Genomic DNA, 26,662 nt, shown 5'->3' with positions numbered 1-26,662 from the left:
AGACAATATTTCTTAGAGAATAAATAATACACTATAGATGAAAATCATGTTTGTAAAATTGTATCACTCATGATCATATAGTTTATGAAATACAACAATGACATCCAATTTCAGCACACATCTATGATGAGGACACAAAGAGGCACAATAGCAATTTGAGAACTGAGATTCTAAGAGATACAAATAGCTATAATGTCCATTCGGACATCATAGTGTGTACAGGCTAACATCTGTGTGGGGTTAGATATCACATTTGAGTTTGAGAGCAACTTCTGGGAGTTAAGCACAAATTACATAGATGTGTTAGGAGAATAAGTTGGGTCATACTAACTTAATCCTAATTAGATATCTCTTATTCACTTTGTAATAATATAAGGATGATAAAGACTAGAGTGTATTCTCTTTCATGGCTTCTTCTTATCTCTCTCGTGCTTTGGTTTTCTCTTTTATGCATCTCTAGCTCACATAAAGCTTGTATTCGAGGAGAGATTAGCACTATTTTTTGGCATGCTCTAATTTCACTCCCCACCATAGGAAGATTGGAGATGTATGTTCTCACATGAACCCAAGTCCCATCTTTAGTAAGTTTTTGAGCTTACTCAAGGAGTGAGAAAAGGAGACTATTTGATAAAGGTGAGCAACACTCAATTCTAGCGTATTTGATGATGACCATACAAATAAATTTAAGGAGATTAGATTATAGTAAAATAAGAGTATCTAAGCTTTTTTTAAATGTAATACATGATAAGCTATTTGGGAAAATATGCCCAAAAGAGCAATCAACACATTTGCTTGCACAACTTTACTATCACATCTCAAATGCTCTTATGTATGTGGCATAGGAGTAGAAGCACTACTCGCATGTGTAGTATTCAATTATATGGATATAGAAGATACATTGGGCCTATTATAAAATGCATTCCTCGACTACTTGGTGACTAAAACATATTTCCTCATTTGAGACAAGAAGTGGTGAATCAATCCCATCAAGCGTATCTTACCATAAAACATGTTAAACAAGTCACTTTTACTAGCTATAGCAAATGATTTTGATAATGTACTAAAAGAATGCAATAATGCAAAATCTACAAAGAGTTATTCAAAATGATTGGATATAAAGAGTAATTAGGCAATAAGTTAGGGCAATAGTTGAAGATGTTAGCCCACTCGACGAAATGGTTACAAAACCAAACTTCTTGAGTGGGTTAGAGAAGAGAGAAATTTTGTATGCTGGATAGAATTTGGGTGAGTACCTATCAAAATTAGTTCAATATTACATAAAGAGAGTAATCAAACACTTGAATATATAAAGAGCATTTCCAAATGGGTGTAATTAATCTTAGGGTGGATACACATTGACCCCTCTACTTGCCAGATTCATGTATTCGAAGCTATATCACATGCTTTGTTTATACATATAATGTGCCTCAAATCTAATAACAAAAAGGTTTGGCTTACTTGTTAAGGTTTTGGCTTATTTGGGGAAGGATTAGGTTGCATGCAAGGTGTTTGATATGACAAACAAGGACTCCCTTGTCACATGTGATTAATTGATGACTTTGATGATGGGTAGTGGGTATTACTAGCCCATGTGAATTCCACGACTGGACATGTGACAACAAATGTGAATCCAATCGTATCATGGTAGGTGTTTTGGAAAGCTTATATTTCTTTTCTTGGTGGGTGAGACATTGCCCAGAGTGTAATGGGCCCTAGAGAGCCTTTCCATAAGCCAATTCAAAATGCATGGGAGCCATTTGTGGGCTAAAACTAGAATGAATGCTCCATTTGCGGGCTCTTTTAGTGCACTTGCTAACTTTTGCAATTTGGCAAAAAGATATGAAACTTTATCAATTGTTTCCTACATTTACCTGCTAGAGATAGTCACATTGCACCATGTTCTGTTTCAAGCCTTGACATGTATGTACTTCATGATTGACCTTTAACATCCAATATCATTGCTTGCGCGAGAATAATCGTTTGCAAACTATGCTATAGTTTGAGATGCAATGTCAAACACGCCGCGTGAAACCCTCTTAGAGGGTTTTCCCACAGTGTGTCTGATTATTGTGCTACAGATAATCAAAGTCACGTAATAATTCTCAATGTTCCCTTCCTATCAGCCGTTCCCATCAATTGTTGTGATTGACACTTTAGGGTATTTTTCGCCTACATCACAACATTGATGTAGGGTTTCTATCCCTTCATCAACAAAAAATAGACACGATGCACCGAGGCGGTTATTGAAACAGAAGAAGTTTCAACTCACCCAGTGCCCCACAAATTTAGGGAACGAACCTCCAAAACCCCGTTGTGTGAAGAGCTTTCTTATGAAATGATCAGTTTTTGTGGTTTGGAAACACAGCGTGCGAAATCCCTCTTAGTTGTGCTACTTTTACACGAGAGGCTTGAGTTGCCACGAGTGGTGGGCTGCAGCCTGCTAGCCAAACTTACAGAGGAACGTGGCATAAGTTGGCAATCCTCTCTCTCTCTCTCTCTCTCTCTCCCTCGTTGCGTCTCTCTGTCTGCCAGCATTAGTAAACAATGGCAAGCCTGGCAACGGTCTGTTCTTTCCACTGCTCCCTCACCCTCCGCCTATCCCTCCTGAATGAGAATCAGAAGTATCATAGAAGAGCGTGGCCAGCTTGGTCTCTCGAACTTGCAGCAGCTGCCCCTGTTGCGTCTCGTCGGCTACTCCTCTCCAGAAGCTCACCTCCAACCATCGCGCCTCGGGCGTCTGCTGAAGGTGCAGTTCCTTTCCTTCCACGAGGGAACACATCAGAACTACTTTGCCACATTCTTTCTTGGTTGAATACGAGAAAAATTCTATTGAAAGGCTTTCCTTAGTGCTGACTGCTTTAATGGCTTTGCTTTGTACCCATTTAAAGGTGTTTGTTGTGAGTGTGTGAATTGTTAACGCTCGAGAAACCCGAGGTGTGCAACTGAATGAGTGTATGTAGATACAGCAGGGAGGTCACGTATAGGCCCAACGGATGAATATGGCCAACCTACACCTGTGGGCGATGTTGAGCAAACAAAATTAAGGCTACTATTAAATATTAAGTTACATGCATTAATGCCTAATGATTGCTCCTTAATATAGCCCCAAAATGCTTTATTCTCCAAAAAGGCTTGTACTTGGCACAAGAAGACAAATGCCCAAAAATCCCCTGTAAAAAGGGTATGTTGTGGGCCTCCCTATACTCTCACTGTAGTTTGTTCCTTCCATCAGCAAGCAATTTCGTTTTCGCTGCTGCTGTCCCTGAGACTTTATTGTGAGGCGTTTCCAGCCAGCAAACTTTTGCCTTTTTGCTGCTAACTACAGGCCCTTCCATCAACAAACAAATTCTCCTTTGCAGCTGCCTCTGCCCGTGGAGACCTTTGGAGAGGCCTTTCCAGCCAGTAGGCATTTGTGTTTTTTCTGCTATAGGTCCTTCCATCAGCAAACAATTATGTTTCTGCTGCTGCTGCTGTTGGACATCATTCTTGTCATTGCCCACAGCTGTGGAGAATTGCATTTCACTCCCTTCACTAGTGTCCAACTTTATCTAGTGTCTTCTTCAACATCCCCTCCCTAGAGGACTGCATTTTGCTCCCTCCACAATGCAAATTCCTTCATAGGTGCTGTCTCCTAATCAGCCAGGATAGTGCAGTCATCTAACCCTTCCATGAACTCTAGACTCTGTAGTTCATGCCATAGCCCTCGTCCTAGAGATACAAACGCCTGGGCCCCTCATTGTATTATCATTAGATTTGATTCATTCTCAAAGTTTTTGAGTTCATTCACTGTTAGTGTTTGCTGTATAGTCTGTCGTCTCTACTATAACCATGCCAAATATGCCACAAGGCTGTCCATCTAAGAAAATGGAAAAGGCAAGAATAATCTGAGTGCAAAGAGGACGTAGAAGTCATCTTTCCCATAATCCGCGAACGAACTAATATCCGGTGCTAAGTCGCCGCAGACCACACACGGGAAACAAAACTCCAAATTTGTCTAGCAATATGGCAAGAGACAAAGAGATGAAGCATTGTTTCATCACATGTAGTGCAGAATACACAACGACCCGCAGAGATCTTGCAGGCACTAGGTAACTTATTCAAGAAGAACGTGACCTGATCATTGTTTGACTTTGGGGAGCTTTCATTCTCACTTCCCTACACTTGTACTCTCCTTCCTTCTCTCTTTGTGTGCCACGGCTGCCGCTCCCGCCTTCGCTGCATGGATTAGCTCCACACGCTACGCACACATAGGAGACCAGATATACCCCAAGTTTTGCACGACCTTGAGTCTAGAGAGCTTGCTTTCTACCGTAGACCCTAGCCTTAGTATATTGGCATCGTTTTGTAATGCGGGAAATCCTCTCATCTGCTCTATTTGGGACTTTGCTCTCAGATGGGTTCCCAAAGATTTTCCATATAGTTTACGCGTTGGATCAAGCCATGTAAAGGTAATAAATCGAGCCCTCGTGCATGTGGGGCAGCATCTCCGTGCTAGAGTAGTGCCCACCTCATTCCAGAACTACGTCACGATGGATTTCATTGAGCGCGATGCAACATTTGTCATATATGTTTTGTGCACTGAGATGCAAGAAGACAGTGAGGAAAACATTGACACATCCTCTCGGCCACAGCTAGAGTATTTCGAGAGGGAGCCTGAAGAGATCACACTCAATCCGAGAGTAGAGGCAGCACAAAGCTTAGCCATTGTGCATCCATCTCCTTGCCCTGTTGAGATGTTGACAAGCGATGAGCCACCTCTCACTTCTCTCCATGCTATCATCATCGAGGGGATGGAATATTTACTTATGCAAGATGTACTAAAAATTTTGGAGCTAAGGGAAGAAGAGCTATATTATATCATGGTGCGTGATGCACCTGATGATTTTATAGATTTTGATATACAAGATGCGCCAGCACACGTTGATGAGGTGGCTCGATATGATGGCACGAGTGTCGATGACATCCCTGCCATTGTGAGCATCTAAGAGCAGATTGAGAATGCAACGCCACGCGTCTGGGGCCCTGAATTTGGGGATCTAGGGTTCTAGACGCCAGCCTCTGGACAGGTGTCCTAGAGACTTCTGATGAGGCCAATTTTTTTTTTATAGTTGATGTATTTTAGACGAGTCCACATGCAAAATTTCACGTCAATTGGATCACTGGTCATATTTTTTCAAAGCCTGGATACATTAATTTAGGTTTAAGGGTTTTTTGAAAGTTTTGCTATAAGTTTAAAGTTTCACCTCATTTTACATATTTCAATTTTGAGTTTTGGGTTTTCTCTCCTAGAAGACATGGCACGCACCAAGCAAGCGGCCCGGAGACACCCCCCTAGAAATCCTATGTAGAGGCCACCTCCCCCAGCTCCACCACCACCGCCAGCATCTCAAGTGCCGATGGAAGCTATGCACAATGGCTCTTCGTGAGATCTGCCATTACAAGAAGACCACGCACCTCCTGATACCAAAGCTCGAGTAAGTTACTCATGAATATATGTGTGCATCACGTGGGTTCAAAATAATGTATTTTTAAAATATAATTTTTATATATTTTTTAACATACAGAAGAGTGTAATATAAAGGGGCTATTTACAGATTGAATAAAAAAGGGTATTGACAAATTCTTATCGATGTCCAATAAGTCCTACAGACTTCCGATTTTTATTTAATTTCTTAATACTAATAGTTTCAGGATTGTTGAGTATTTCATAGTTTTTTTTGCTTCAATATTCTCGATATTGTAGGTTAGGTTTTATCGCTGATTCATATGTGGGTCAACTCATGATATTGACGCTCTCTCTAATATAATAATTAATATTAACATTGCGTGTGTTTTCAACAAAAAAATAATTTTTATTTTATTCTACTCATATTTTATGGTTTGATCGACAATGTTCGACCATTTGCCGAACTTTCAACGTTATCTAGAAAGAACAATTTTCATTTAGCTATGTCTTAAGTTGCATTGTTGATTGTTTTTTTGAAAACTTTATTCTAGACAATGCAAAATTCATAAGTGCAATGTTTCTTTTATCTTTCAGACATCGAATTATATTACTATGCTCTTAATTTATGTGCGTCTAGTACATATTTTCCTATATAAATTTTTGTTGATTTAATGCATTGATTATTTCATGATATTATCTAAATAAATTTCTATAAATTATTATAAAGCTCATATGCGTTTGTTTATCATTAGCAAAATGAAATAGAAATAGTCACTTTCAGGGAAAAATTATTAAATATTCTATTTTCCAGCATCGTCTACCTTTTTTTTGTTATTATGATCGCATGCATCATTAATGAAATAACAATAACTATCACGAAATAAACCATAATTACGATATTTTCTTAATGACAGGTATATAATCATTTTCTAAGTGAAAGTCTTTTCATTGAATAGTTAATTATTATATTACTTAGGTTATTTTTCTAAGTGACAGTATATATGTATTTAATTTAGAATGCGTTTATAATTGTTTGAAGCTAAATATAGCGATAAGCTTATAAAACATTAAATTTTTCCAAATCAACAAGATGTTACCTCTCTTAGGTTTGCTGTAACGGGGGTTAACGGGGATTTCACCAATTCTTACTGCGTCATTTTTCTCATAGGCCTGTGTTCCTTGCTTTAAATGAGCTTTTTGAATTTTTGTGACCTTGCGGAGCCATGGATTTTAGGCAAAATTGACATGGTAGTTCAGGGAGAGTTGGTGGTTGTCTAGAAAAATTTTACCAGCGTTTCACTTGGCGATATTGCTGTATGGAACAAATGCGTAACAGGGGGTAGATAAAATGGAAATGAGGTAGAAAGGGGGTATTTTCCTCTTTTAAGCTCAAAGCTTCAATGGATAAGAGAAGTAGATAAAATTTTCCATCATCAGGAGGTCTTCCTTCTTGCTTTATTTGTGAAGGAGAGAGGGTGTATTTATAGGGATGAGGGGAAGCATGCAGTCGACTCATTTCGGCTACTTGTCAAGAGCTAAGTAAGCTTGATTAAAAATGCATTTTGATTGCCTACCTGTTGGATGGTGGCATAGGGATGATTATTTTATGCTTTCTCTCCCTCAAGGCGTAAAAAAGGTCATGAATTTTGACCCATCTTTTAAAAACATATTTTTTTCTTCAAAATGACTTCATCTAGTGGTTTTTTGGCCAAGTTATCTCATGACTTATTTAGTTTATAAAGTCATGCCATACTCTTTGATCCTTAACTTACTCAATATCATGCTTGTTTTTGCGCGTTCTTCATCTACCGATTAAGGCTTTTGTGATTTGTTATGCGGTTACGAAATCAATGCGATCTTTGATACATTAAATAGAATCGGGAATATACTAAATCAAATATAATGTGGAAAAAATTATGATCAAGCCGTTGTAATATTATTTATGAGACGTCTTTGCTTTTTGTTGTCTGGGAACATTGAGGCGTCTGCTTGTGTCGGATTGCGGAATTGATTTAATGCAAGACTCGATATAGAAAATTACGTGCGGTCACTTATGTGATAGCTCAACGAGTAATTTTTAAAAAAGCGTCTCAAGCCCGAATTCGTTTCTGGATATAAAGTGCTGTGGCGGGAATATTACACTGGGGGTAGTGAGGGGGGTGCCCATCACAATTATCCCATAGTGTAAGGATGTGGTAAAGTGGGGGTATGTGGAAGGTACAATGTTAAAGAGTGGCATTCCCCCTAACGATACACCAAGAGGTGGAGTGAATGGAGGGTAGGTAGATGGTGGGATGGAGAAAGAGAGTGTTAGGAGCAGAGATGGAAGATCTAACCCCTAGTGTGCTTTGAGCGGAAGTGGAATGTAATCCGAGATTTTGGAATGAAAATGTGAGTAGATCAGAATGTGGAGAAGATATTGGTGGGATGGGAGGGAGTTAAGAAGTGTGGTTTACTTGCTCAAATGAAACAGATAGTAGAGATATACATAATGAAGGGTATTTGCTTTGAGAGCCTCCTCTATTAAAATCAACATATTGAAAACCATCCAGCTCTTGATACCAAAAGGAGACACAAAAAGGTTATACGAACTTGACGCAAGGCTTGGTTGGGATAAAGGAGATGGATCGCCAAATGTGCCAAATGTCGTGGTCTCTCCAAGTTCAGAGAGATACCCAGTCTCACCAATTGGTCCAAATAGATTAGTAACACTTGTTGTTGGAGTGTAAATTGAACTATATGTGATGCTTAAGTACTCCTCAAACTCTTCATCTGTACGATGACCAAAATGAGAAGAAGAAGATGGTAAAGGTGAAGGTGTGTCTACCTCCTTCTTGAGACCATAATACCTTCTCAAAGCCTCCAATGATGGAGAAGCATGATAGTGTGAGAGTGCACTGCGGAAGAAGGAATACGAACACGGAGGGAGAGAGAGAGAGAGAAGCAGAAAATAAGGAAGAGAAATCTGCACTGACTGAAATGAATGCTGAATACAAACGGGAAGGTGGAAGGAGACTGATCAGTCCTTGCACGCAGCCCACAGCGTCAGTGAGGGCACCAGATCAGGCTGATGATGATGGCAGCACCACCACGGGGGAGGAGTGTCGGAATCTGCAAGAAGACAAGTGATCAAGTGGGGAGGGGGGAGTGCCTATAAATAGGCAAAAGAACAAAACCTAAAAATGCCCTAAAATGGGCGCCCCACATCATGACCAAAAAAGTGGCCGGGCAGCCAGTGGCTGCCCACTAAAAGAGGCCAAAAAGAAATACACATCCTAAGACAGCCAGTCGAGAGTGACTAGCCTCCCCCATCATAACACATGACAGACATGTCAGAGCTCCTAATGTCCTCGTGTGACTCAGACTGAGGCTCACAGGCAGGAGATGACAAGGCATGACAAACATGACTGCTAACATCCCCTCTCAGATCCTGGATGTGGCTGAAGGCCGAAGAAGAAATAGATCCTGGGGTGGCAAGAGGAATGCCAAGGTCGATGAAGTCCGTCGATGAAGATTGTCGATGAAGGAGCTCCTCACGATCCTGGGAATCCCATGCTAAAACACTAGGGGCCAGGGAATCCACAGCCGCATCACCGAGATCGTCCCCCACTAAAAGGGATGGGGGGTACGAGGGAACCACCGGAGGAGGTGGGGGATGGGAAGGAACCTGTGGAATAGAAGGTGCACAAGCGGGAACGGGTGTAGCAATAGACTGCCTTGGAGGACCCTGCATCAAAGAAGGGGAATGGAGCCTGTAAAGCCCGCTGTCCTGCCAACCTGTAGATAAGACAGCTCCTGTAAAAGAATCCTCAATAACAACGGCATGCTCGGTGAAGATCACTCGTGTGCCAAGCCTCGTAAGGCCATAAACTGAGAGGAGGGGAAGGCCCAAATCCGGAACATGTAGGGCCTGTGAAAAGGAGCTCCGAAGGTCGGTCGGTAAATAAAGGCAATGTGCCAATACCACAAATAGGCACCGATAAAATGTCATCAACAGTGACTGAACCCTCTGATGGATGGAGATCTTGTAACAAATCACCTCGGGGAGTCATATGACTCGAAGCACCACTGTCCACTAACCAAGGCTGCGCAGAAGACACTACAGCCACGGAAGAAGGATCCTCCTCCAAAGCATGGATATGAAGGAACATGGACTCATGGGTAACAGCTGGTGTAGAGGTAGAAGAAGGCTCCGATGTAGATCCACCCTTCGCTTCCGGACGAAGGTGAGGGTACTTCTTCTAGCATTTCTTCTCGGGATGTGTCCCTTTCCCACAGTGTGGGCACTTCGGTCTCTCTGAATCTGAGTCAGAGCCTGAAGAACTGTCCTTCTTCTTAGCCTTTGACTTCTTCTTCTTCTTCTGTCCTCCCGAACTTGTAACAAAGGGTCTAGTGGAGTCGGATCCACTAGCACTGACCTCTCTAAGTCGCTCGTCATGCTCCAAGACAAGTGGGGATAGCTCCTCCCATAGAAGCTTGGCACGGGTCCTCGAAGTAAGAAGGCTGGTGTAGAAGACATCAAACCGAGGTAATGGCAGCTAAATCAAGAGAATCATAGCCATGTCTTCAGAAGAGATCGTCCGACCGAGGGATGCAAGCTCATTTCTCATATCCTGTAATCTATTGATGTGGTCCTTCATGGAAGGACTATCATCAACAGCGAGCATCCGCAACTTCTTTTCGAGAGATATCCGGTGGGCAAACGTCTTCTGTTGATAGAGAGACGCGAGCTTTCTCCAACGTCTGCTGCAGTCTTCAACCTGTGAACATGAACAAGGACAGAATCCTGCAAACTCAGAAAGAGGAAAGATCTGGCTCTAGAATTGAGCTTGCCATAAGGCTGCATGATCCATAGATGTCCCATTTGCGGGATCCACCTTAGGCCGGGGAATAGGAACAGAAACAAGCTCCCAAAGATCGAAGGAGTCCAAGAAACACTCCACCTTGCAGGACCATAGAGAAAAGTTGGAGCCATCCAACCGGTCCTCTTTAGGCAGCTGAGGAAGTACGGGTACCTGTACAGGGGGTACCAAAGGCTGCATCTTCGGCCCACTGGAAGGGGCTCGCCGAGATACATGAATAGAAGGGGGATGGGAAAGAGGAATAGACTCCGGACGACGGTCCTCGTGATAGAAATCACGCCTCCGTTCAGATGAGTGTCGAGACAAAAGCTCGTCATCTGAGTCATCAAAGCCCGTAAATTGATGATAAGACATCTTCGATATCTGCAAACACCAAAAACCAAAGAAAACTTTGCCGATGCCGAATAATGACCACTCACCAACCACCGAGTGGACCACCAAACACTAGTAAATGAGGTCACCTATCACTAGAAGGGGAAAACGCAGCTGAGGATGGAGCAAACTCCGAAGTGGCAGTGGCCAAACACCAAAAACGCAGGTTGCAAAGGAGTCGTCAGCTGAAGATCAGCCGCCAGTAGCCGTAGACACCGCCTGATGAGCAAAACGCCAGTAAGGAAGATCTGAAGAATATGCACGTGCATGGTCCGAATCCCACGTAAGCATAGCTTCCTCATGGTTGTCCTTATCAAAATCTTCGGGAAGAGGAAAAGGATGCTGAGGCCGAGGAATAGCTTCACATAATCCGCTTTTGCACAAACTAGACTTTCATCATAGCACTCCATGTAAGATAGTCAGGTCCATGTAAATTATCATTTGTAGAAGTGCATGGAGGAGCCATTGGGAGAGGATAATAAGAGAAGATAGAGAATAAAAGGTATATAGAGATAGAATACAGCCAAATCAATAGCAAAGGCTTCACAAAATGAGAGTTCACATGTAGTATAACCACAAATCTGATTAGAAAAGAAGGACAACTGTTGCAAAACGAAGAAAAACCAATCAAAAACTGACAGAAACAGCAAAACCGGCCTGTACAAATAGTTGCCCAGCTGCGGTTAGGGCTAAAAATAAAAAACACAAGCTAGTGGAGCATTTGATGCAGCAAACTGATGATTGCAAGCTGGAATCTAGGTGCAGGCTGAAAATGCAAGTTACTGGTTTGAAAAACATAGGCCTGATCAGTAGGGAGAAGAAAGAACTGTAATCAGTAGAAAAATTGCAGTAGGAACCTAGATCCTGCAATCTGATACCATGTTAGAAGTGGTGCAGCAATGGAAGCATAGACAAGTGCTGAAATAAACTGCTGAACACAAGACAGAAGAGAAAGAAAATAGACGAACAATGCAAAAGAAGAGAACTCAGAGATGTGCTTGGGAAATGGAGTCCATATATCAAACATGAGGATGACACGTACAACAGTGAGTCTTTGTCTCCTAGGCATTGGCATTGGCTCTCTCTCTCCACAGAACTTGTAGGTGATGATGTGATTGAATGAAGATGGAGCCGAGTATATAAAAAAGAAAATAATGCCAAAATAGGGATACGTCAGCCAGCATAAAATGCCCCAAATAAGCATCATAATAACCATAATAAAATGCCTAAATAACCTAGCCATGCCTAGACTCACACATGAGCTGTCTGAATTGCTAACACACCTTGCCTTGGAACTGCAACTTGGTGCTCATGTTGCTATTCCAGCATGCCACCACCTGTGCTTGCCTCTGCTGCTACCTAGGACCTCCCCATACCTCTCCCCATCCCTCACGTGTATGCTCTCTTGGTCTTTGGTGTCACGTCTTCCTTTGTTTGCTTGGTGTTGCACCGTCTCTAGTGCTCTCTCTTATTGTTGTGAGGCAGTAAATTGCCACCTTTGTCAGCCTAGAAATAAATTTGTTGTTGTTGAGTCTTTTGACAGTGGGCTACGAGATACGAAGCATCTTGTGGGCAAAGCATTGCCCAAGAATGTTTGAGTAGGAGACTAGGTGATTAAGAAATCCTCTGTGAATGGATGGGATCCTAATTTTCCCAGGAAGGGGATCGATTGATCCAATCGGGACAATGACTCTAACAGATGAGTATTGAGGGAGGCCCTTCAAGACCACCTTAGCAAAGGTCTTGTCCTTTATTAAGGCTCGTGAAAAAGATGGTGATGTTAATGCCATCCCCTAATGAAGAATAGTCCTTGCCCTTGATCCACCTCCAAAAGTAAGCCACTAAAGATGTCACATCGAGTGGGTTGGTGGCAAGTCAATTCGTTGTGGTGAGCTGAAGTGTGCCATGAGGCAACCTTTTCCTTGTTGAGTTAACACACGCTTTACAGCTGATTAGCATTTTTAACAGCCCCAAAACATGCTTAATTAATGAAAAATACAAATTTGGTGCGCGGTTCAAGAGAGTTTTAGTGGTCCCCCAAAACCCTAATTTTTGGGAGCACTCTTTAACATCTATAAATAGACGGGGGTCAGTCTTATCCTTTTGTGCAGGTTTCTCACTCTACCGTGCATATTTCAGCCATCAGCCACCTACCATCTATTGTCGAGCCATCACTGACTGTAGTCCATCACTATCCAACCCTAGGCGGTTTGTTTTCAGCCATCGCCTTGCTATTTGAAGGTCTCCATCTGTTGTGTCATCATAACACCTAATCAGTCTACGTTTTCAGCATCTAGTGCCAGGCGATTGGCTACTGCTATCTCTCCCACCAGGCGACTGTTGCAGTACTTGTGTTTTTGCTGCCCAGCAGGCCATCCACACCAGCAAACACTTCCCTTGTTGTTGCCTTAGTTCCTTGACACTTTGGTGATGAGATTTGGTGTTTCCCACACTTCGACACTTAATTGGTGGCCACAATAGTTGGGATTCATCTCCGGTGGATGTTACTCTCCAATACTGCATTGCTCTACCCTTGGGCATTTTGTACATTTTTACATTCATTTATAGCATTCATTCACTTTAGAGTTTCTTCTTTTTGTGTTTCTCTCTGTGTTTGAGTTTTGAATTTTTGTGTTTTGCATTTAGGGTTTGAGTTTTGCTTGTCTTTGTTTGAGTCTTTGTGTTTTAGTCTTGGTTGTATATGCTGTGTTTCCTCAGTGCAAACCCTAGCATATCTTCACATTCCCAAGAGTATTGCTCAAGTTAGGGTGCTAGTAAGAGCTACCTAGATGGAGTCTCTTAGGGTGTGAAGAGGAGAGCCATCTCCAACCAACCAAGGATGACACTTTGAGGGCCATCACTTTGTAATGGAGGGCTAGAAAACATTGGCTGAGGGTGTGTAGGGAGATTGCGTTGGAGTCCATTGGTGATGGTGGGCTGATTGATATCTCGCAGGTCTCGCTCACCCTCTTTAGTTTGATGGGCTATAATGTCTTGGATTGCATATACGTTTGAGTCTTGTTTAGCTGATTTTAGTTCCTATGAGGAAGGAAATGATTAGGGGGTTAAATAGAATGGAGTTGCCAGGTGGGAACGATGTTGGGGCTGGAGGTAGCTAAAGTGGACATGTAGATGGTGGGTGCTAGATTGGAGAAAGGTTGGGTGGTGGAAGAGGCTGGTTAAGTAAATGGATGGTGGGAGTAGGCAATTGGGGCATAGTTGTTAGGGAGTGGGGGATGTAGGCTGCACGGCAGAGGATGTTGGTGATGGAGCAACTAGGCAGCGGGAGATGGTTGTTAGGGTAATAGTGGATGGCGGTGAGGGAATGGGTAGGGCCCCAAAAAACAAGTAGGAAAGGGCACATTGGACAACAACGTTAAGGCTTGAGTCATCCATTATTAATCTTAGTGATTCCAATTGTTATGAGGATATGGGATTTGGCTTTCAATGGTACTTAATGCCAAGGGCTAAAGAAGACTTAGGAACACTTGGGAGATGAATTGGCCCAGCCAATTTAATTGTTGGTTGGAATTTTTGGCACTAAAATAATTATTAAATTAATGCGGATAATGTTGAAAAAGGGATTAGAAGGCTGCCACTTGGCAAAACTTACCCATGCAAGTGGGAAATACTTTTTTGAGGTTGAGAGAGAGAGAGAGAGAGAGAGAGAGAGAGAGAGAGAGGGTCATTCTAGCCTTGTGCAAGCTGAGAGAGACAGAGAGAAGGTTGCCATAGCTGCTACAATTGTTGACAGGCCATTTCCAACAGCAAGAGACCCTTTGGGAGTTGGTGACAAGCCTTGAAGAGACTACAATAGTAGGTGACAGCAGTTTGAGGGCTGCCTTAGCCAGCCAAACATCATATTCAGTGTGTTCCATCAATGGAGACAACTTTCATGTGACTGTCTAGGTACGACAACAGCTGGGTTCTTCTATTTTCTCGCAATGGAAGTTAGAATTTTCTCTCTATTCAACACTTTCTTATTCTCCAGCCATTTCCCAGCCTTGCTCCGAAGATCTCAACATTCTAATCCCTAGAGGCTTAGAAGCTGTATTTTTCTTTGCTGTAAACCCTAATTTACAGCAAAAATTAGGGTTTGATAGCAACCTTGGGAAGTGTGCTAGGAGATTGAAGCCTCAAGTCTTGAATTTTCAGGATTGAGAATTGATTCTCAACAAGATTCAAGTGAGGGACCAACTAACATTCAAATTTGGAAATTTCATTTCCCAAGGAGACGTTGAAGGCCAATTGCTCGAGCAAATCAATTCGAAGACTTGCTGGTCATTATCGATAGCAAGGGGCTTTTGGATTGCGAAGGGCATTGAAGGAATCCCATTGTAATCAAATTCAATTGCAATTAAAGACAAATAGATACCAAAAGGGGCCTAGTTTTGGGGCCAACATGGTGTGCAATGTCCAAGATTGATTTGATAAATATTTGTGTTTCGGCATTTCGTTAATTATTGCTTGTTGTAGTTAAGTTATAATTAGGTTATTACCACCCCTCCATGGAAGAAAGGTTGGTTTCATGGTTCCATTGCCGGGTTACCATTAAATCCTTTGAATTGGTGGGACTGAGACACTTGATTGAAAGTCAAAAGCTTTGCATTATTAGTGAAATTGTGCTCAGGTGCTCATTACAGCAAGTATGTCTTCACACGGTGATACAGGATCAAGTGGTAATGATGCATCTTAGCTTGTTCATTCATGTGGTGAAGGGAGAAATGCAATGCATGATCTTGGACAAGGTTTTTAGCATGGATAGCAAGCTGAAAATGTGGAAATTGACCCAAATGTAGGGACTTTCATGCCTCAAGATGTTGATGACCAGCAAGAGGGTGAAGAATTTGATGACAGGTTCAAAGATCGGATGAGGACAGTAGCAAATCTCTTTGCTGAATTTTCAAAGGATCGTTAGTGTACTTGATTCTTGAATGCCCCAAAGAAGGCCAGCAAAGGCAAAGAGAAGAAGACACCTTTTAGAGCTTTGGGACAGCCAGAAGAATAGAAGGAAATGCTCAAGCCTCCATTGGAGGAGCCCAAAGTTGCTGATAAGCACAAATAGTTGGTACCTGTGGGACAACAAGTGCAAATGCATGGCCAACTTGGTAGTGCCAATCTATGGGAATATGGACAATAGGGTATTCATACAAATGCAAACATGGAATAGCAAGGATACTTTGGTGATGGCACCATTTTTCATGCAATGGTTGGTCAAGGATTGCATATGAGAATGTATGGCACGAATCCCTATGCTATGTAGTAGCCAATGCATGGTTCTCAACACCCAATGTATTCGCGTATGTTAGGTGGAATTCACAATCCCATGTATGGCAGCACAGGCATAATGCTTGGGGCACAAAGTGGGCCGTATGGAAATGTATCTGCACCCCCTAGGCTGTTGGAGCACAAGGATCTAGTGTTGGTCATGTAAATGCATTTGATAGTGTTAGTTATGATGGAAATGCAGCAAGTGCACCCTTTTTGCAGCAGTCTATTTATGACAATTTCACTCCCATAGGTCTGGCAAAGGACTATGATGAGGGTGGCAAAAGTGTGAAGTTTGAACCTTTTAGTTATCAGGCTGAAAGCTCTCACTTTCATACAACAATTCGATGTAGTTTATGAGAAAATTAAGTATGCATTTCAAAGATCAGGGGATAAGCAAAAGAGGAGGATGACTTGATGGACCATTCTCAATTGTTGCAGCTTTACCTTGATGCTTTCCAATTAGAGCCAGCTTTATATTGAGCTTAGTAAGGTTTAGTAGAGCAGGGGTCCAAAGTATTACTTGATGCTCGTGAGGGAGCTGGCACCTTCGCTTCTTAGTGATGGATAGCTCTAGATGTAGTGGATCTCAAATGTATTCAACATACATTCAGGGTACTATAGCTGACAATATGTTTGCCAAGGGATCACTATTCAGTGTACTAGTCACTTTGTTTGATATGCATATGGTATGGTTTATTATCTACAGCTTTGGAACTATACATTTGCATCACTTTGTGCTCGGTGTAGCATCAGTTATGATTAGCATTGGATGATCATTGGTTTTTGATCATTATAGACTATTTATCTTATATTGATTTGCAATAAAGGATCATTAGTTTTCAGTGGTATTGAACCGATTGTATGGATAGCAGCACGTGTTATGATGCCATTGATGTTTTGGCCATGGTTTATGCGATACTATGGTTTGGTTTTGCCAGATAAGTTGAGCTCATGAGTAATGGATGCATCCCATGATATTTTGGCAATGCTTTTGAGATTCTTGGGTGAGTCTTATTGTATGCTATACTCCTTGGTAATTTTTAGCATGCTTTTGGTAGTAGCATGGTTTGGCAGTAGCAGTTAATGTTGTCTTTACTATGATACCTTGTGAAAATTCTTGTTTAGTACTTTGCTTTTGATGCATCCGATATTGCAATTTGGGATGATTGCAAGGATTTCAGGGGAGAGGGTTGTCGCAAGGACGTGAAATTTTGTTTGCTTTACTTAACATTTGGATTAAATTTTAATCAAATGTTTAAGTATATGTTGCACATGTGAAGTGTAACTAAGATTTTTTCATATTTACGAGATAAGGACGCAAGGAAATCAGTGGATGTTAAAGGAAAAAGCTGTCTTAAGTAATGTTGTACAGATACCAGGTGGTATTCAATGCCAGAAATTGGCCTAAGACTTTTTATTAGCCATAAGTGTCAGTTGGTAATGCTGGGGATTTGGCCTTTAATGATGATACTTAATGCCAATTCGGGGGCTAAAGAATACTCATGAACATTTGGGAGATGAATTGGCCTAGCTAATTTAATTGTTGCTTGGTCAGACTAATGTTTTGGGTACTAAAATAATCATTAAATTACTTTTCAAAAATTTAAAGCTAAAAGTTAATTCAATAATGCTGATAATGTTGAAAAAGGGATTAGAAGGCTGCTTGGTAAAACTTGCCCATGTGAGTGGAAAAGACGTTGCCTTGAAGAGACCACAGCAATAGATGACAGTAGTTTGAGGGCTGTTTTAGCCAAACAAACATCATATTTGGTGTGTTCCATCAATGGAGATAGCTTTCATGTGGCTGTCTAGGCAAGGCGGCAGACAGCTGGTTTCTTTCATTTTCTTATAATGGAAGTCAGAATTTTCTCTCTATTCAGCATTCTCTCTTATCCTCCAGCCATTTCCCAGCCTCGCTTTGAAGATCTTAGCATTCTAATTCTTGGAGGCTAAGAAATTGCATTTTTCTTTGTTATAAATCCTAATTTATAGCAGAAATTAGGGTTTGACAGCAACCTTGGGAAGTGTGCCAGAAGATTGAAGCCTCAAGTCTTGAATTTTTAGGATTGAGAATTACTTCTCAGCAAGATTCAAGTGAGGGACCAACCAACATTCAAATTTGGGGCAAATTTCATTTCCCAAGAAGTTGTGAAGGCCAATTACTCGAGCAAATCAAGGGGCAAATCAATTTGGAGACTTGTTGGTCATTATTGATAGCAAGGGGCTTTTGGATTACGAAGGAGATTGAAGGAATCCCATTGTATTCGAATTCAATTGCAATTAAAGATAAAAAATAATTGAAAGGGACACCAGTTTTGGGGCCAACAGGGTGTCGATGTTCAAGATTGATTCGTAAATGTTTGTGTTTTAGTATTTCATTAATTATTGCTTGTCGTGATCAAGTTACAATGAGGCTATTACCACCCCTCCATGGAAGGAAGGTTAGTTTCATGGTTCCATTGCCAGGATACCATCAAATCCTTTGAATTGGTGGGCCCAAGGCGCTTGATTGCAAGTCAGAAGCTTTGCATTATTATTGAAATTGTGCTCAATTGCTAATTACAAGTATATCTTCACATGGTGATATGGGATCAAGTGGTGACGTGGGAAAACTAATGTGACCCTGGGCCTGAATCTTGACCGAGGAGTTGTTTCCAACACGGACACTCCCGGTTGTAAGGGCTCAGGAATACGAGTTCCCACATACGGTCTCTCTCTCTTGTTCTCTTGTTCCATCCGCCATAGCTCTTGCCTTGCTCTTGCTTCAGCTTGTGTGTTTCCACTCGGGCTCTGCCTTTCATGAAGGCACCATAACTTGCAAAGAAATAAGGACTAAGGGCCAGGTGGTAGGGGATGGCAGCTTAATGGCGAAGGAAAGAGGTCACCACATGAAAGAATGGCTTGAAGAAGACTGCAATTCCTGAAGAAGCTTCTCAAGATCTTGGGAATCCCCCTTTGAAACACAAAGGGCTAGGAAATCCATAGCCTCATCACCAATATTGTCCCCTTTTTAAAGGGATGGGAGGTACAAGGGAACCACTAGAGAAGGTGGTGGGGGAATGGGATAGAACTCGTGGGAGGGGTGGTGCATGATTGAGAATGGGTGCGGCAATGGAAATTTATCATAAAGGGACCTTCACAATAGAAGGGATAGAGCTTGTATAGCTCCCTCTCCTTTAGTTTGTCACAAGAATGGCTCCTGAAAAAGAGCTATCAACAAAGATGACTTGCTTGGTGAAGAAGACTTGGGTACCGAGTCTAGTAAGGCCATAAATTGAGTAGATATGGAAGCCCAAGTTTGGAACATATAGGACTTCCGAAATGGAGCTTGATGGATGGTCAGGCAACAAAGGCAAGGTGCCAATACCACAAATAGGCACCGATGGAATGTCACCAACAATGACTGTATTCTTTGATGAATGGAGATCCTAGAGCCAATCTTCTCGAGGAGTCATATGACTTGATGAATTGCTGTCAATGAGCCAAGGCCTCTTAGAAGATGAGACAACCAAATAAGGCTTCTGCACTTGATGGATGTGAAGAAACATTGAATTGGTGGTAATAGCTAGTGCCGAAGTAGAGGTAAGAGGTAGGTTCCAAGCCTTCTCTCCTGGATGAAGGTGAGGGCAGTTTTTCTAGCACTTCTCCTCGGGGTGCGAGGTCTCCCCACAAGGAGGATACTTGGGACTTCTGTTTTCTCTTTTCTCTTGTGTTGTGCAGTCTATTACAGCATTCTTCTACACTTCCATCATTGCACTCACTTTTGACATGGTATCATACATTTGTGTTTGGACTCTGGGTGCTATTTTTTGCTGTGGACAGTTTGTCCTCACAGTTTTTGAGTGGTGATCTGTTTTTCTTTGTCTACTGCCTTTGGGCTTCTAGTTTCTAAGACTTTTCAGCTTTCAGATCTCTATGTTTTTATGCTGCTGCATGTGTTTTCTGATTTTTTGCATTATTTAACTGCTGATGATTGGATTTAATGCTTCTTTATCTGTGTTTTGACCTGCAACATTTGTATTTGGAGCCTCATGTGCTTTTGTAGGCTGGGCGACATGGTTTTCAGCCTCTGTCCGTCTTTGATTGGCTGATTCTTCCTGTTTTTGCAGATTTCATGATTAGTTACCCTCAACACTACGTGTGAAATCGTACTTCGTGCAATTTTTATTGTGTTTGGCTGTACTCTCTCTCTCTCTCTCTCTCTCTCTCTCTTCTTTATCTTCTCATCCTATCCTTTGCAGATGGCTCCTCCTTGCTATTCTATTAATGACAAACTTCATGGCCCTGATTACTTAACCTCGAGTGCTGTTATGAAGGGGCATGGTTTATGCAGAAGCAGTTATGATAGTTGTTTCTGGAGCTATTGAGCGTCCTCAGCCTCCTACTCCTCTTCCAAGTAATTAGAACCAAGACAACCATGAGAAAGCTGTGCTTGCATGGGATTTCCATGATGCTTTTGCTTGTTATGCTCTTCTTTGTTGTATCTCTAAAGAGGTCCTATCGATGGTCACCTCCTACAAGATAGCTTTAGTGATCTAGGTGAAGCTTCAGATGTTATACAAGGCTCCCTCGACTATATGTGCAGTTACCCTCTATGGACAGCTCTAGCAAATGAACTTTGAGCCGAAGGATACTATCTAGTCACTCTTGCTTCGTGTTACACAGTTATAGGATTAGCTTCGTCACATGCAACTTGCTCTTCCAGAGGCTCATTTTGTGGAGACTATGCTCTACAAGCTCCCTTTAGAGTTTGATGGAGTAGCCAATGCTTTGTGGGCCCAAACATCATCGATGCTAGTGAGCTTTACATATATGTCCTTGATCATGCTTGAGCATGAGGCATCTTTGTAGTTATAGGGGAGGTTTCCATCCTAGTATCGTGGCTCTACTGAGGCGTTTGTAGCTTGAGAGAGGGGTGACAAGAAGAAGTTGAAGGCCTAGTGTTACCATTGTGGTAAGAAGGGACATTTGCACAAGGATTGCAAAGAGTTAGTATCTTTGAAGAAGTAGGAGAAGAAGAAGAAGCTGGATACGGACTCCTCCACTGAGTTATCCTCTTCCTTTGACTCCGACTCAAATCCTTTGGTCAATGTGCAGGCAGGTGCGGAAGGAGGAAGGTGTGAGAGTACCCCTGCTTGGTCCTACTCCTTTTATAAACTTGTAACTTGTGAGAAGATTGGATGGTCGATCACCTAGAGCTAGGACTTGCAAGACTGCATGCATTTTTGTGTCTTCCCAGAAAGCATTATCATGCAAGGACTTAGGCACTGAGTGCAACATCAGGCTCGATATTTGCATTACTACGTCGTGGTCTTGCAAGTCAAGTGTCATTTGCTCTAGCAATCCTTCTACCCACTGCTTTAACTCTTGCCATAGCATTGAATGTTGCCTAAGCAGGTCTCCTAAACTCACAGTTACAGGGGTGGCCACTAGTAGAAGATGCTGAAACACCTGAAATCTGCAAAAACGAGATTGAGGAAAGAGTGGAGGGTTGGTTGCCAATTTATAGAAACTTAGGGTTCTAGATCCTCTCCCACTTAACTCTCTCGATCCGCTTCCCATTTTAGGGTTTTGGCTAAAATAAGCCTAAAATAAGCATGTTTTGGGGCTGTTTAAGTGACTAAGTGCATTTCTTAGCACAACAGAGATTGTGGAGTGCTCTGCCAATGGGGCGTTGCTCACCCATCTGCTCCTTGCTGTCGAGGTTGGGTTTGAGGAGCTGGCTGCGTCCCCTCGTGCCATCTCCCTCTCTGTTGCCTTTGGACCTGTGTGAAGCCATTAGCATCCACCTGCGGGTCACGGGACATTAAATAGTAGTTAGAGCAAACAATCTCCGTAGTATGTGACTGGTGCTACCGTGATCTCTGCAGTCTATCTTGTGGTTTCCACTCCTTAGGGACCCCCTCGATCCCTCAATCATGGAGGGTGTCACGGCCCCAACGAGGAGGAGGCCGGATCTCTCCTCGATCTCTCTTCGGCGCTCTCCATCAACTGAAGACTCGGGTACATCCACCGTCGGCGGAATCTCCACTGGGGTAGCAGGTGGAAGAGAAGACTCGGAAGCTGAAGAAGAATCTCCATCAAGAGGCTCTGGCTCCAAAGGAACTGTCTCGGGTACCCAGCTCTCCCTTGGATCTCCAAGTACAGAGTGCTCCTCACCCCCCTCTGTGGCCGGAACTTCCACGAACTGCACACCTCAGCTTGTGTAGACATCCGGCTTTATGGGATCAATAAGCGATAACCTTGGGATTGGGAGCTATAGCCAACAAAGACCTGTCGTTGAGAAGCCGCCTCAAACTTGTCACGTTGCATCTTTAGGATATGCACATAGGCGTCACACCCAAAGATCCTGAAATAAGAGATATCAAGCTTAGTTCCAAAGTAAGGCTCAAAATGTGTCATCCTGTCAATGGCCGAAGTGGGAGATCTATTTAGGATGTGGATTGCCGTAGCTACTGGCTTGGCCCACAGAAACTGAGATGTTTGTCGGTGCTCCATCATGGTGCGCGCCATCTCGATTACACTTCGGTTCTTCCGCTCCAAAATGCCACTGAAGAGTGTTGGCATTAGCAAACTCCTAGTGAATGCCCCTATTTGCATAAAAACGAGCAAACTCATTAGAAACAAATTCACCACCCTTGTTTGATCGCAAGGTCTTCAATCGCCGGCCTAATTGGTTTTCTTCAAAGAGAAGCCAATCCTTGAAGTGGGAGAAAGCCTCCGACTTCAGCGTCAAGAAGTAGGCCCATGTCATTTTGCTGTAGTTATCTATGATCAACATGAAGTACAAGCTCCCCTTCAGGGACTCATTCCTCATCGGGCCACAAAGATCGTAGATACAAGCTCCATAGGTAAAGTAGTCTGCCTCGAAGCTTTGGTGGGAATCGCATCCCTATACTGCTTTCCATGAATACAGGAGACACATGGCTACTGGCTCACCACTATGTTCGGCAAACTTTGAATAAGTAATCCTCGCGACGCCTTCCGAATATACTCATAGTTCAGGTGGCCAAACTGAGCATGCCATAGCTCGGACTGTGTTTGAGAGGTAAGAAGAAGAGAGGTAAGAGTGGAAGAAGACTTCAATTTGTAGATGCCATTCTCCTCATACCTTGAAGAGAGAACCTTCCTTGATCCACGATCAAGAACTCGAACAGCATCACTGTCAAACTCCACCAAGAGACCAAGAAAACAAATCTTATGGACCGAAAGCAAATGATACCTAAACCTGGCACATGCAACACCTTGGAAGTGTGGGTACCACCACGTCCATCTTGAATCAGCTACATCTCACCCCGTGCTGCAATAGACACAGAAGAGCTGTCTCCTATGAGAATCTACCCATGCGAGGGTCGCAAATGGGCAACACCAATTGTCGAAGGAGTCATGTGCCGTGAGGCACCATTGTCCATGATCCACTCTCAAGCCTAGGGAGTTGTCATGGTAGCATCAGAGGTCTTTGTCGGTGTGTAGAGTCCTCAATGACTGCTAAGTGTAGGAAAGCAACTGATGAGGGCGCAGCCACCGCTCCAGAATCCTTCGTGTCCTTCTCGTTGTCCTTCTTGTCCTTGTCGGGGCAATCCTTCTTCCAATGGCCGGTCTTACCACAAATATGGCATGTCAATTCTTTCTCTTTGTCCTTGGATTTGTTGTCCTCCTACTTTTGGTCCTTCCCCTTCTTCTGAGAGGCTTGACCAATCAATGCCTCCGATTTGGAAGCATTCTGTCCCTTCAATTGTTCCTCTTGGTCCAAGACCAAAGGAACCAACTCTTCCCATCAAAGAGTCGACTCCCACCCTGAAGCAATAAGAGCGGAATAAAAAGAAACCCTCTTCATAAGGGTCATTCGGTTGTACATTTGGTCAAGTTTCAGCCATATCTCTCGAGCCACTGTCAAGTGCTCTATATGGGCTATCACGGCTGTTGTACAAGACAGAAAAAGAAAAGAATGACTGTTGGCATTCAGTTTGTTCCAATGAGACTGCCTTGGTCAACTCCGCACGAGCATTTGAAGAGATTTTGAACTCATCTCTCACCGAGGGCCGGTTGATCTCGTCCACCACAAGCTCCACCAAATCATAAGACTTCAATATGGCCAACATCATCACATTCCATATGCGGTAATTGTCGCCATCGAGCTTTTGATGTGATGGAAGAGTCGGTAAGACAGGCACCTTCCGGTCCATGATTGCCAGGAACTCCACGTCAATCTCTGTAGACATCTTCACGTGCAATGCCTGCACAAATGCAAAAGAAACCCCCTCTGACTGTGAAAATGCAGCCTGCTAGGGCTCTTGTCTCCTTGTCCCGAATCTTCTTTAGCCACCGGAGGCGATGAAAAGGTAAAATCTGCACTTGAAGGCCAAAAACATAGCCTTCTTCCTTCTCTAACAGTAGAAAAATAGCAGCAGCTTCAGGAAATCTTCTCTTTTCTTGCACGCCCACACTCGCCTCACCCTTGTTTTAATGCGCAGCCCACCTGCTCGCACTTGAACACTGAAAACGCAGCCTTGTGTCACGTTGAAAACTCCTCTTCAGATAGGTTGCTCTGATACCATGTCAGAGTGAAGCAATGTGGAAGTGAATGACTGTGTCAAAGAGTGAACAGAGAGAGAAGAGAGAGAGAAAGAGACAGTGAAATGCAGAAAATCTGCAGTGAAGAATGCTGTATAAGGATGCAGAATTATACACGGGTGCAGAGAGAATGTCTGCGTATGTCTCCGCCTTGAGGACCTCGATCTCCGTTAGCCCCCAAGTGCTGTCTCCATCACCAGCAGGCTAAAATCTGTCAAATACAAGGTTGAAAGCCTGCTGGAAACTCAGCCTCAAAAAGGCTGAAAAGAATGCCTGAAAATGTCCAAAATAGGCAGGTCGGTTGCAGCCGACTGCTGCCACGTGGCACTGCTGATGTGGCATGAGATGACTCTCAACAAGGTGAGCGTTCTCTATATAGGTATACAGGTGCAAAGAATGTAGAGAGAGACTTTCCTTCCATATCGACTAAAGTCAGGCAGGTCTTGAAATCTTGGAGTTGGGATTGACATCCAGGTTAATGATGGGCTATTTTATGATAGAGATTTGGATTGGCTTCTAGTTTGAGCTCACATAAGGGGACACTTTGGTGGTGTATGAACTATGATGAGTCATTATCATTGTACCATTGTTTTGTATCAAATCACCCATGATCTGAGGGAGGGTGTTAGCAGTCTAGTCAGTTCATGAGTGAGTCTAGGCATGTGCCATAGTGGGACAGCCATTACCGATTATTTTAGGCATTTGTAATTTTTCATTATGATGGTGGTCATGACATTTATTATTGGCTGATCAGATCACCTTGTTGGTGTATTTTTGGCCTATTTATTTGGCTTCCTTCTTCACAATTAGGTCATTCCTCACTTATAGGCATAGTTATCTCCATACATAGTATGGTACGGTACATATTAGTACGATTTCATACAAAAAAATAGGGTACTTTTGCCACACCCCCCCAACCTCTTTTCTTTCAAGTATCAATCTTCCACACACACACACACACACCACCCCCACCCCCACCCTCGCCCCCCCTTCTCTCTCTCTCTCCCCCCCCCAAAAAAAGCCTCTCTCTCTCTCTCTCTCTCTCTCTCTCTCTCTCTCTCTCCCCTGATGTCTGAAGTGAATGTACTTGTCTCTAATGACTGATGTCTGGCATGAATATACCTGAGCTTGAATGCTGACGTGAATGTACTTGATGTGACTGATGCATTGACGCATGAATGCTGACGTGAATGTACTGATACGATAGTGATGGCTTTGACTAACGGAGGGGTACTGACAGTGACGGCCCTGAGTGATGGAGAGGCTCTGATTGACATGAATGTGTTGATGCAACAGTGACTGCTCTGGGGGTACTGACACGGATACTTGTTATGATCAATGCACTGATCGATAGACAGTGTGAGTCTGGTTCCAGCACAATAGTGAGATTGGTCCCAGCAGGGGGTTGCTCATCAATCAAACAGGTAGAAGGGCGTGCTTTCTTGGCATTGAGTGGATGTCTTAGATTGCTAGATGGCAGAGATTGCTGAAAGAGAAACCTGTGGGCATGAAACTGAACTCGACACACAACCAATTGGGCTGACCACAGGAGGCACTATATTAGAGGGGCGGTACAATACTAAAACTAAAGGTGAAAGGTTTTACTATAGACAAAACAGAAGGAGAGCTCGTGAAAATGCCACTTCCACAAGTGTCAAGCGATGGACAAAGATGCAAAGGCTGATTGCAACAAATGGTTTGGATGACGTGAAGGCCCTCATAAGAGTTGAGTTGCAGCAATATGTATACCAATGATTGACAAGGTAACAAGTGACATGAATGCAATGCATGAAACATGGGGAAAGGAATTAAATGCTAAAATGGATGCAAACTTGAAAGCATGTATGAAAGTGTGGGGCAGCATGCAACAAAAAGTGATGAATGGCATGGATACAAAGCAAAAAGACATATATGATGAATTGCAGGAGACATTAAAAAAGGGAGCTAAGTGCTGCTATAGATGCAAATAGGAAATCATGCATTAATGGCTGGGATGATGCAAAATACAAAGAAATCAAGGCTGACTTGCAGGTTGATATGACAGATAACTTGAACAAAGTAAGTGATGCCTGGAAAGTAGATATGGATGCATTGAAATCTGATACAAAGGCATGCATATAGCAGCCAAGGATATGGA

General features: G+C 42.8%; 1 protein-coding gene across 6 annotated transcripts in view; it reads left to right on the top strand.

Annotated features, from left to right (window-relative positions):
• Window positions 1-2,438: 2,438 nt before the first annotated feature.
• LOC148042083 (vacuolar acid trehalase) overlaps window positions 2,439-26,662 on the top strand; it is a 129,360-nt gene continuing 105,136 nt past the window's right edge. For 5 of the 6 annotated variants that reach the window (XM_087689160.1, XM_087689152.1, XM_087689187.1 and 2 more), the window contains exon 1: window positions 2,439-2,746. In XM_087689160.1, coding sequence (XP_087545286.1) covers window positions 2,545-2,746 — 202 coding nt within the window. In that variant the 5' untranslated portion in view covers window positions 2,439-2,544. The remainder of the gene's footprint in view (window positions 2,747-26,662) is intronic. The other variant, XM_087689168.1, reaches the window with a different exon arrangement.

This window comes from Lygodium microphyllum, chromosome 1 (assembly GCF_053477565.2).
Source record: "Lygodium microphyllum isolate KBCC chromosome 1, Lygodium_microphyllum_v1.1.10, whole genome shotgun sequence".
NCBI lineage: Eukaryota > Viridiplantae > Streptophyta > Polypodiopsida > Schizaeales > Lygodiaceae > Lygodium > Lygodium microphyllum.
Note: the sequence above shows the minus strand (reverse complement) of the source record. Positions and strands in the feature narration are given on the sequence as shown.